The sequence below is a fragment of the Petaurus breviceps genome, unplaced genomic scaffold, assembly GCF_028583685.1.
Source record: "Petaurus breviceps papuanus isolate PSGF00001 unplaced genomic scaffold, PetGlider_PUasm1.0 90808, whole genome shotgun sequence".
NCBI classification, from domain to species: Eukaryota; Metazoa; Chordata; class Mammalia; order Diprotodontia; family Petauridae; genus Petaurus; species Petaurus breviceps.
The window spans coordinates 13,278,527-13,290,974 of NW_027187349.1; the positions used below are offsets into that span (position 1 = coordinate 13,278,527).

Here is a 12,448-nt window from a genome sequence, read left to right on the forward strand (position 1 = left end):
CATTTTTCACTTCTTTATTACATGTGCACTGTATATACAAAGATTCCTTTCACAGAAAGGAGAAGCAACACTTTCCAGTACAGACAACTCTGTGAAGATAGCACAGCAGTGTAAGCCATCCAGGATACTGTGTATTAAATGTCCGCCTGCCCCCCCCCCCAAAAGCTTTAATATGAACAATGTGAACCAAGTATAATCAAGATACAAAACATAGCACTAATAAAGATAATAATGTCTCGTGGTTACAAAAACCTTGCATAAGAATGGTTTCACAGTGATTCAATATTAATACTTTAGGAGTATAAAATAATAAAATATAGATCAATTCTGTCTAAACAAAAATGAGTCCTATCTTCCTAGTTTAAAGAACAGGTGGAGCGAGAGTATTTCTGTGATGATGTGGAGGGAGGGGAATTACAAATAAATAAAAAATATATACGGACCACCAGCATGAAATCCTTGCTATATAACTCCAAGTACAGCACTCCCTCATCAGGACTCTAGAAGTAAGGAGAAGGGGCTGTTCTTGAGGACAGGCAGCAGAATTCATGCTGCTCCCATCCTTTGAAGGAGCTGTGAGTAAGCACACAGAAAACCACCTTCTTTCATAGTGTCCTTTGAGGAAAGAACACAAACAAATCCAAGACTCCACTTTCCCATCAGGTGATACAGACAGACCCGTCTATTAAAATGATCCATGCCTTTTAATGGCCTACACAGCAAATACCCAAATGACGACAAATTGATGGATGACATGGAGAACATGGCCACCTGTAACCAAGTCTGACTCACTCTCAGTGGAGAGTCTGTAGGGGAGTCAGAGACGGGGGAATGTTTTCTTATTTATCATGAACTGGGGAAGGAGAAAGGGTACATTCCTTTGAAGCTACTGGGAGGCTGAAGGAGTAGAGTAATTAATAGCAGGAGAATCCCTGGGACCCTATATGCATACATGCACACTTATAATGCCTCATGATTGATGGTGCCATATTGAACCCCCAAGTAGAAAGAATGACTGCCTTCCTTCAGCCTGCCAGACCCTCACCCCATTCCTGCCCATATAAGACCAACTGTATGTTACTGCCTAGTTGGCTAATTCCTTGATAGTGACTGTAGTCCAGGGAAGCAAAGTCATCATTGATACACAGTCACATCTGACCACTGAAGTTTTCCAAGAAATTCTGTCACATGAACAATTGCAAGCTCCAACAGAACCATAAAGATGACTGTCAATAAACTACCTGACCTAGACCGCATTTAAATTAAGAGGAAAAAAACGTGGCATTGCTGAATTAGGAGTGAGTAGGTCTTGGAGGGAGAAGACAGTGGGAAAACAGGAAATTACTCAGTTTGTCTATACATTTATAGAGTCAGCAATAGCGGCTGTAGAAAGGCCAGCTTCCCCAGCTTGAGGAGCCTGAGTTCAGACTCTAAACTCATTCAATCGCAAAGCAGAGGCTATGGAAAAACTGGTTGGTGAATGGTGGTTGGAATTTCCCAGAAGTCCCCTATTAACTTCTTACTAAGACTCCGGTCACTGACTACAAAGCTCAAAATTCCACAGTCCTGCCCCCATTTCACAGACTGTCAGGATGTTGTCTAGGCTTATAAGTAATTTTATATTATTTCAAGACATGAGAAATTTGTTGGAAGGAAGGAAGGAGAAATGGAGAAAAGAAAGAAGGGAAGGAAAAAAGAAAAGCAGTCAATAATGAGGGTGATGAATGCACAGAATGGCTTAAATTGCTAATAAAGTTACATAGGCTTCTCTATTTAAGAGCTATTCTGTTTAGGAGACTCAGTGGAATGGCGAGTTTGATCTCATTTGCTTGTTACCACTTTATCAAGACTCAGAAAACCCTGGGAGGTTACCTTTATGGTCAAGAGCTACATTGGTTTCTTGTCCAATAATCTCTCAGAGTCCTCAAACATGAAAAAACAGATTTGAGTGCAATCATCTGGCAGATGGTGGAACAGAAAGTTGCTGGAATCTGCCTGCCTGTCTTTGCATTGGCATACATGGTCAAAGCAACTTTTAGATGTTATAACGCATGCTAGACTGCTAGAAAATGGAGATCTGTGATCAGCTAGAGTTTCAAAGAAGACATTTGAAAAGAAACCATCAAGTCTGAGTGGCCCCCTGCAACAAGCACTATGATGTATGCTATGAAGCAACAGCAACGTTTGATTTGGGACCCCTCCTGTGGAGAATAACCAATCTTCCCGCTCTCTTGAGAATAGGATCCATTCAAATTGAGCATACATTCCTTAAGTCAAACTTATGTAATGCTTTAAACATATAATTGTATGATTCCACTCAAGTGCAGCCAACCTTCTAAAGTCATTAAATGGAAAATCTTACCATTTTGTAGATAAGGGAACAGTGGTATAGAAGCTATTCAGCTGGCTGGCCTCAATGAGTTAGGAATATGGAGCTGAAGCTCTGAGATCCCAGGCTCTTCATTCAGAGCCCAAGACTCATCATTATTGCCACATTTCTTGCCTTCTGACATTCCCTTCCATTCCCTCTCACTTTTCAAAGACTAAATCAAAGGTATCCTCAAGAAAGAAAGTTCTTGATTTTCCTAAGAAACCTTTTTCCTCCCCTTGGTTGGTCATGAGGCTCTGTTACCAGTGGGAACTTAAAAGTTTGGTTTCATGATATATTTGGAAGGCCTAGAACACCATTGCTACTGAATCCAAAGCACTTACTGGGGTCCAGGAGAATGTAAGCTCCTAATGGGTGAGGACTGTATCCGTTTTTGTTTTCACCCTCGTTGCCTAGTACGTCTTACATGTTATAGGTGCTTAATGAATGACTGATTTGAATTGCCCAAGACTTGTCTGAAAAACATTAATATACCACATACAAAGGGCATTTAAAGTTCAGCTGGAGATTTGCTCTTTTCCTGGAACCTTGTAGAAGATGCTGATGAATGCTGACACCAGATGGAAGATTTTTGTATGCCTGGCTCCTTCTGCCTTGCAGTCTGGAGGCTGCCCAAGGAATTGGAATAAACTGTTGGGGCAGTGTCTAGGTCAGGGTGGGAATGGTGCCAGAAATGTGCTCTGTGAATCACGTGCACTCTGGTTGTCTTGGCGAAGGTGAGCACCATGTCATGCTCTACCTCAATGAGGAAGATGATTTGTTTTTACAGTTATCCACAAGACCTGAGGTGACCTCTTCTCTTTTCTCATAGGCTACCATGCCATAAACCACCTCCATGTTGTAGCAACTTAGCTTAGACTACAAATTCTTCTGGGACCTGGTCTTCCCCTAGAAGATCAAGGGAGAGGCAGTTCATAGATCTCTTCCCATAGAGGGCAGACTTGGTCTTACAATCGGCTGTAGAATATACACAGCCATAAGTAGCCAGCTTGTCCTCTAGGGCACAGCCAAAAGTGTAGCTGTGAGATGTGGGAGAAGAAAGATTGGCGCTCAAGGGTGGATGCTGCTGCTGGTAGAGGCGGATGTCATCCAGGCTCTGGCTGTGCTGATCGGAGTACTCCCTGGCTTTGATCTCTCGGAGCTGCAGGATTAGAAAGAAAATAAGGGGGAGGGGGGCCCAAACATGAGTCAGCTCTTCAGATTCAAAAATCACTTCATAAAGATGAAAAGGGGTTATCATGACAATTCATTCCAAAATTTTCTTAAGCAGAAAGCTACAATCCCACTCTTAAGAAATGATTCTGTTCATTTGTGTGTAATTTAAAATTCAGTTTGTGTGTTTCATCTTCTCATCTCCAAAATAAATGGATGGTAATTAAGTAAGTACAATGCACCACAGGATCTCCCCAAATTCAGCATTGTCCAAATGTCACCAGCCTTAAAATGCCCTCCATTTGACATGTACATTCTGAGAGCTAGTTACTGTGCTGAACTGAGAGATCTCAGAAAACTGAGTTTGGAAAGCCAGGAAGGCAGGCTTGAAGAGGTCACCAGATCCTAGGGAATACTGGACACAGGTATGTAGTATCTGCTAAGCCAGCTATCCCCGGCATCATATACTATCCTTGTGACCAGAATCTTAGCCCTGGGATTACTGACTAAGAAATACTATCATGTTCTCAGATACTACATCTCTCATCTCCCCAACTAGATTCTTGAAGGCAAGATAATAATAAAGTGCTTTAACATGTGCAAAATGCTTTATAAAGGCTTTACAAAATGCTTTCTTATTTGGTCCTCACAACAACCATGGCAGTTGGGTGTTAGTAGCACCCCCGTTTTCCTGATATGGAAACTGAGACATAGGAAGTTAAGTGATTTCCCCAGAAGTTTCTGAGGAAGGATTTGAACTCCGATCTTTACAGCACAGGGAAGATCTTTAAATTCTCATTACTATTAAAATCTTCCTGACTCTAAATCCAATATTTTATTCACTGTCCCATCATGTTTCATGTTTGTCCCTCAGCACTTAGCATTATGTATATAGAGCATTTTTCCACAAAAGGCCTGTGAATGATGAGGATGGGGATTCTGAAAAGAATGCCTCCCCTTGGGATCTTTGATAGTAAGGGCTGTCCAACCCTCTCACTCCACAGATGAGGGAAGTGAGGCACAGGGAGATGAAATGATTTATGAAGGGTCATACAAATAAGAAGTGACTAGTAGGTGATTTAAAGCCATGTCTTTCTGATGCAAGTCAGACGCCCTATCCACAATGTTGTACTGCTTTCTAGTCCTGCAATGTGCTGGCCGCTTAGGCGGCTAAATTTTGCCAAATGTCATTGAGCCACGTCTGATTACATAAAGTATGTGCTAGAAATCAGGACTTTGCATCTTGGGATTCTTTGAGGATTCAAAAAAATCTTCCACCAAAACCAAACTTCAAAAGATCTCCTCCTTCAGAGGTACCCACAGGGCCTGAGGAGCCTAAATAATCGGCTGGTGGTTGGTTTAAAAGATGTGACTTGTCATTATCTATGGAGTAGGGGAAAGCTTCTAATGGTAGCAGACAGTTTTCGAATCAGCAGATTACTTCTGTATGGTCAGAACTCAGAACTAGAAACAACCAGTTAAAAGTTTTAAACGTAGATTTAGGTTTCCTGCGAAGGAAAACCTTTCTAGCAATTAGAGCTTGCCCAAAATAGCATGGCATGCCTTGAGAAGTAGGGGACTCCCTTCAGTGGTGTCTTCTAGTAAAAGTCTGTAGGTATCTTCAAATCCCAGGGAAATTCCCTTTTTCTGTAAGGTGCCGTCCCTGATCCCCCTTACTGCTAGTGCCTTCCCTCTGCCGATTACCTCCAATGTATCCCTTCTATGGCTTGTTTCTATGTAACCGTTTACTTGTTGTCTCCCCCCAGTAGACTGTGAGCTCCTCAAGAGATTTTTGTTTCTCTTTATATCACTAGCACTTAGTGTCTGTATATAGTTGGGGCACATAAATGCCAGCTGATTGATTTGACCTGTAGGGTAGCAGAGAGGGAGAAGACCCTCTGTCCAAACATGGGTTAGACTAGATGGCCCGTCAGATTTCATTCAAGTCAGTGACCCTGTGGTCGTGGTCTGCCAAGCATCTGCTTCTTCAAATTCAAAGCACACTTATTTCTTGCCAAGCACTGTATTTGGTGCTGGGGAAAATACACTTCAAATAAGACATGGTCTCCGCCCATGGGAGCCTGAGCAATGACTTGTTGAAACAGGAAACAAAAGTAAGAAAAAAAAGCAACAAAAAACCAGCCAATACTCAACGGCCCCCAAAACATCAGAGATGTGGTCAGGGGTTGAGGATTTCTTTTTTTAATCCTCAGAGTAAGCATGGAATGTACCAGCAACCAGCCTTAAGAGAGGGGCAGGGGAAAGAGTGGGAGGTCTGTAGCTTCCAAAACCCATTACTACCACACTGCCCCTTTGGGGAGTGGAATGCCTCTGAAAGTCAGTCTCTCCCAAAGCTATGTGGTTAAATTGATTCAAAAAGTATCACTGGCACCAGGCTAAGGTATAATCCAGCTTTAAAAGACAAACAAAAAAAAGTTCAGAATCATGTGCTTTCCCCAAGTCTGGCACAGCTCTCCTTGGTCTTGGCCCAAATGATCCTGCCTGCCATGCCCACCCCTAAAATTCCAACACCATTAACTTGCATCTGGCTCTTTCCTGTGTCTGATGAATGTCTGCAGAGCCTTGACAGGTGGGGCCACACCAGCTAAGACATCATTCCGGAGTTTCTGGAGGACAGGGGCAATACGTGGGGGGGCTTCTACTTCAGAGGTAAGATGCCACATGCAATCAGACGATTAATGAATTCTTCATGAGGACGGTAATAAGGAAAACTTCTGGATTAGAGGCAGTTGGTTGGAAATAGATTTGAAAGATTTCACAATCTTTCTTGAAAAAGTACTTTCTTTCTGTGTCCCTGGCATTCAGCCTCTCCTGCCCCCAACATATACACGCTGAGGACATGTGGCCAAAACAAAGAACAGGCCTAAACAATTTGAAAAGTATCAGAACAAGATGAGTCCTAATCAAGCTGCATGGGGGAAGAGAGAACTTATCACTGTGGTCAGTAGAGACCTACTCAGCAAAGTGGACAGAGTACAAGGGTGTGCAGTTAAGAAGACCCAAGTTCAAATCCTACTTCAGATACTTCCTAGTAGCTGGATGCTGGGTAAGTCATTAAACTTCTTAAGCCTCTGAAAATAGGGGCAATAATAGCACCTACCTCCAGGGTTGTGGAGATCAAAGGAAATTTAAGATACCTTAAAGCACTACATGAATACTAACCACTGTTATTGTTGTTGAGCTTTTTAAGGGCAGAGACTGCTTTTTGTTCTGATATATTTTGAACACCTATCCCTGTGCCTGGAGCAGAGTAGGTACTTAATAATGTGTTGAATTGGATAGATTCTACATTTCCCATTCAAGACTATTTATGAATCAGGTAAAGAAAGTGAGCAGACCTAGGGATTTCCCAGCAAATGGCAATTCCTATTATGAGGGCTACCATGACTAGTCACTCTGGCACGAGGAGCGAGCTGAGCTTTTGTAAGTTCTAAAGAGAATGACCACTCCACATGTATCCCTGTCATTTTCCCTAAGCAAGGGGAATTGTGAGGTTTGTCCCAACACATCAGCCATTTTGAAATCCAGCACTATTTAGGCACGGATGCTGGGGTCTCTGAAACAGGCATAAATTAGCCTTGCCAAGAGCCCCTGGCCATGTTTGTCTTGCCTGAACTCATATGGAGACTGATTTTATCATGATCTGTCTTTGCAAGATGTCCACTCTCTTATCTGCTACAGAATCTCCACTCCCCTCCCCATAAGAGGCCAACACAACGATATACTCTTTCTTTCTTTAAACAGATCGCTACCTATGTTCATAGCCCATCAAACTAAAAAACGGTGGAGCAAAACAGACCCAGAATTGTGATGAGGTACAGAAAAAGTGAACATAAGGTTCCTTCCCTCCTCTAGGCCTGTTTCCTTATCTAGCAAAGGAGAACAATACCAATTACTATGCCACAGAGTCTAGGTGAGAAAGAATACTTTGTAAAACCCCAACATGCTAGGTAAGGAGAACTGCCTTTGGTACTCAAGGCCCTAGGCTGGGAGCAGAGTTGGGCTACATGCCACCTGGGATCTGAGGTGGGTTACATTCCCTCTCTAGACCTCTGTCTCTTTTTGAATTAGGTGATGTCTGACACCTAAATCCCTTCCAGTACTAAATCTACGGAGCAGCTAGGTGGCACAGTGGACAGAGCTCAGAGCCTGGAGCCAGGAAGACTCATTTTCTTGAGTTCAAATATGGCCTCAGACACTTACCAGCTTTGTGACCATGGGTAATCCACATAAATCTGTTTGCCTCAGTTCCCTCATCTGCAAAATGAGCTGGAGAAGGAAATGGCAAACCTCTCCAGAATCCTTGATCCAAAAAAACCCCCAAAACAAATCCAAATAGGGTCGTGAAGAGTCAGATATGACTGAAACAACTGAACAAAACCAATAAAATATATAATCCTGTGCATGTGCCTGTGTGTGTATTTAGGGGCTAGCATGGGGAAAACCAACTAGGTATGAATATCAGACTCTTAAAATTAGGCTTCATTGGGGCAGCTAGGTGGCGCAGTGAGTAAAGCGCTGGCCCCGGAGTCGGGAAGACCCGGGTTCGGTTCCGGCCTCAGACACTTAACACCCACACAAAAACCTAACCATATAACCTTGGGCAAGTTACTTAACCCCAATTGACCCCCAAAACGCAAAAAATAAAAAGTTAGGCTTCATGTCAGGGGCAGTTAGGTGGTGCAGTAGACAGGGCACTATGCCTGGAGTCAGGAAGACTTCAGTTCAAAGCCAGCCTTAGACATTTAAATAACTATGTGATCCTAGACAAAGCACTTAGCCTTGATTTACCTCAATTTTTTCATCTGTAAAATGGGGATAATAATAGCACCTTCCTCCCAAGGTTTTTGTGAGGATCAGATGAGATGGTATTTGTAAAGTCCTTAGCACAGCACCCGACACACAGTAGGACTACATAAACGTGAGTTATTGTTGTTGTCGTCGATGACATTGTTAAGGAAGTGTTTGGGGTAAGGTGGAGAAGATTGGGCTGCAAATAACATGCCAACCCTTCTTATGGGGGCAAGGGAATGCCCAGCTGTTCTCATTTGCATGTGTTGGTGGGAAAGATGGACCGTGTTACCTTTGTCTACTGGAGATGAGGGATACATGAGCAGGATGTGAGGAGATTCTTTAAATGTGGGGGAAAAAGGAGAAAAAAGAGCAAGGACATGCAACTGTCACATAAGTCACCCTCTTATACCTGGTCAAGGGCTTCGACACTCTGACCTCTCATCTTGACCAGTGTTATCTGCACCACAGCAAAGGGTTCCTGGTGAGAGGCTGTAGGAAAAGAAGAAATGTCAGGAAGGACTATCAACCATTGGTTTCTAGGCACATATCCTCATTTCCCAACAAACTGCCTTCTACTTTTGTTCCAGCTCAGAATTCTTAATCTTCCACGCCCAATTGCCCTGATCAATGGGCTCCAGGGAACAGACCTAAGGCTCTGAAACCTGCAGATAAACCTTTCATCAAGTGCTACAGATTAGCCAACTAAGGGATGACATTCTCCTACACCCTTCACTCACCCTGCCTCTCTTCGTGCATTAGGCAATGAGGTTATGGAGGTTATGTGGAATTTCTTCGGGATACCATTTATTTCTGCCTTGTCAGAGAGGTCAAAGCAAATATGAGGAAGGCGCAGCTCACAAAACGGCTTACGCATCTTCTGTATTTCAAGAAGTCATGATCACATTTATTAAAATTTCAAGAATTATTTATCATAAAACCACCTTGAATATATATTTTTTAAATGATTCAGAAGATCTGTTAAGGCTAACAATGGTTTAGTGATAAGAGAACTAGTCTTCAAGTTGGTAATGTGGATCAGAATCTGAGCCTAGGCATTTGTTAGCTGTGTGACCAATGGCAAATCACCAAGCTTCCAGGAGCCTCATTTTTCTCATCTACAAAATGGCAGTAAGAGTCTTTGTACCCCTGGAGTCAGGAGGACCTGAGTACAAATCTGGCCTCAGGCACTTAACACCTACTAGCTGTGTGACCTTGGGCAAGTCACTTAACCCCAACTGCCCAGTCTTCCCTCCTCCAAAAAAAAAGCAAAAAAAAAGTCTCTCATTATTGACCCCAATTGCCCTGCCTTCCCCCCTCCAAAAAGCAAAAAAAAGAATCTTTGTACCACTAACACTTCCCATACAGGGAAATTTAAGGTTCATGGAATTCTAAGATTTAGATCTGGTAGGTTATCTAAAATGCTCTTTAGTACAATACCCTCATTCTACAGATAAGAAAATTGGGGCCTGAAGAGATTAAGTGTCCAAAGTCAGTTGAGTGGATGAGCTGACATTTGAACCCAAGTCCTCAGACTCCAAATCTAGCATTTCCTCCTTATATCACAAAGTAATTCTGTAACATTTAAAACAGCATAGAAATACAAGGAGCTATCTCCCTTTGCTCACTCAGGCTCATCACAATGGCCACTCGGATACAGCACTAGGGAGGTAAATGACATTATGCTGAATTGTCGAATCTATTGATGTAACTGTCACTAGCGTTTACATAGTGTTTCCTATGTGCCAGACACTGGCTAATCCTTTTACAAATGTTATCTCATTGGGGCCTCACAACAACCCTTGGAGATAGGAGATCTCCATTTTACAGCTGAGGAAACTGAGGCAAACAGAGGTTAGGTGATTTGCCAAAGTTTATACAGCTGTAAGTGCCTGGGGTCAAATTTGAACTCGGGTCTTGTCTCCAGGTTTAGGGTTCTATACATTGTGCCACCTAGCTATCCTGACTCTATGATATTTCCATGGAGGAACAAAATAAATCTACTAATATCAGCTATTTTATTTGCTATTATTCACACACACACAGATTAATTCAATTAAAAAGATTTTTGGTCATGCAGATTCTAAACAAAAAGAACTTTTGTTCTATTTCCCCTCAGGAAAGCAGATGTACAAAAGCTCAACCATGGTGCTGTCTACTTCCGAGTGACTTTTTTTTTTTCCCTCAGATGATTAAGCTATGATTTAGAAATAAAAGAAAGTCTAATCATCTTGTTTTAACATTATGAGGAAATGGAAGACCAGAGAAGTTAGATGACTGACTTAATGTCTCATAAATTGGCTGGAAGAAGAGGCATGCTTTGTACTAAGGTATGGTGCCAACAAATTGAGTCTTCTTTCCATGATGACATTCAGAAATTCAGCCGCCCTCACCTTTATAGCCATGCAGCCCAACAGTAAGCGGAGTCACTGATAGCCCTTCAGTTGCCTTGTCCGATTGGTTATGCTCCAATGGATCATCTATCGTCACCTCCTCTGGCCCATCTACCATCACCTCCACCTCTGCAGCAACAAGAAGCAAAAGGAAAGGTATTTGAGATACCTGGATCTCAGGACCAGAAAACTGACTTAGCTCTCCCCAAACCAAGTATACTCTCTCCTAAAAGGAGGCAGAACCTCCCCATTCCTGGTGCTCTGGTCCCCCCACCCACTCACCATCCTCAGTTCTCCCTTTACTGCTGCTATCTATGCCAGAGCTGCTGTGGCTGGTGGTGGAGCTGCAGGACTTCTCTTTACCATGGCCCAGCTCCATGCCAAAGGGCTCGTCCACAGACATCTCCACGGAAACGCGGTGTCTGGAGTCAGCCTCGATACCAGAAGTGTGGGAGCTGCCATGGCTATCTGTCGAGCGGTGGGAGAGCCGGTGGTGGTGGTTCCGACCACTGCCTCTGCTGCTTCCACTCCCGTGAGAGTGTTTGTCTGACTGGTCCAAGTCCATCTCCAGGGTGTCACTGATGTATGACTCCCGGTAACGCTTCTTCTCTAAAGAAGTAGACAAAAATAAATGGTAAATGAAAGAGGAAGAAAGGAATACACAAGGATTTACCTGAGATACAATGTAGCGCAGTGCACAAGGATCAGAAAGTTCTAGGTTTGGGTCCTGCTTCTGATGCCTACTGGCTGTGTGACACTGGACAAATTATTTAACTTCTAAATGCTCTCGACTACTCTAAGTTTCAGAGAGGATAGGGAGGATCACATAATATAAACTGGACAATTTTCATTTCATAAAACAGAAAAGTTTTTGTACAAATAAAATTAATAGTTATAAGGGAGTTATCTGGAGGAGAAAATCTTTCCCCAAACCTTCTTTGACAGAGCACTGACATCCAAGATATATACAGAGTCGATTCAAATTTAAGAGCAAAGACCATTCCCTAATAGATAAAGTATATGAGCAAGCTGGGAGAAAATCAACAGCCATATGGAAAAAATGCTCTAAATCACTACTAAGAAGATTAATGTAAATTGAACTCCAAGGTTGCACACCTGACATCTACACGTTGACAAGACCCATGCCTATAGGCCAAGATGATAGAACCAATCAAGTTACTAAATCGTGTACACTTTTTGACCAATCAAGTCATTAAATCGTGTATACCTTTTGAGCCAGTGACACCAATACTAGGTATCAGAGAAAGAGGAAAAGGACCTGTATGTATTGGGGAGTGGTAAAAAGCTGATAACTAGACAGGTGTTTCTCAAATGAGGAACAACTGAAGCAATTATGGTATTTGAATGTCAAGGTAATATTGTTGTGCCATTAAGAAACATAAAAAAGAAATGGGAAGATTTATATGAACTAACACAGGGTAGAATAAGTATAACCACAACAATTTATAAAATAACTTCAATATTGTAAAAACAAAAAACTTTGAAAGACTTATGAACTTACAAACTTTGATCAATGCGACGGTAGCCACGATTCCATAGGGCCTGTGAAAAAGCCTGCTATGGCGTAGAATGAGGAATACATTTTTGGATGGGGCCAATTTGGGGGGTTGTTTGGCTTGATTATTTCTCTCTGATGTCAGTGTTTTACTTTTCCTTCAATTTTGGAAGGGAAAGTTAGGGA

At 42.4% G+C, this 12,448-nt stretch overlaps 1 protein-coding gene across 6 annotated transcripts in view; it reads right to left on the minus strand.

Annotated features, from left to right (window-relative positions):
* The window catches only part of FRMD1 (FERM domain containing 1), a 93,512-nt gene continuing 81,064 nt past the window's right edge, over nt 1-12,448 (minus strand). For 5 of the 6 annotated variants that reach the window (XM_069070454.1, XM_069070452.1, XM_069070457.1 and 2 more), the window contains exons 11-14: nt 11,029-11,355; nt 10,747-10,875; nt 8,766-8,845; nt 1-3,530 (exon numbers count right to left, since the gene is read on the minus strand). In XM_069070454.1, the coding sequence (XP_068926555.1) occupies nt 3,243-3,530; nt 8,766-8,845; nt 10,747-10,875; nt 11,029-11,355 (824 nt within the window). In that variant the 3' untranslated portion in view covers nt 1-3,242. The remainder of the gene's footprint in view (nt 3,531-8,765; nt 8,846-10,746; nt 10,876-11,028; nt 11,356-12,448) is intronic. The other variant, XM_069070458.1, reaches the window with a different exon arrangement.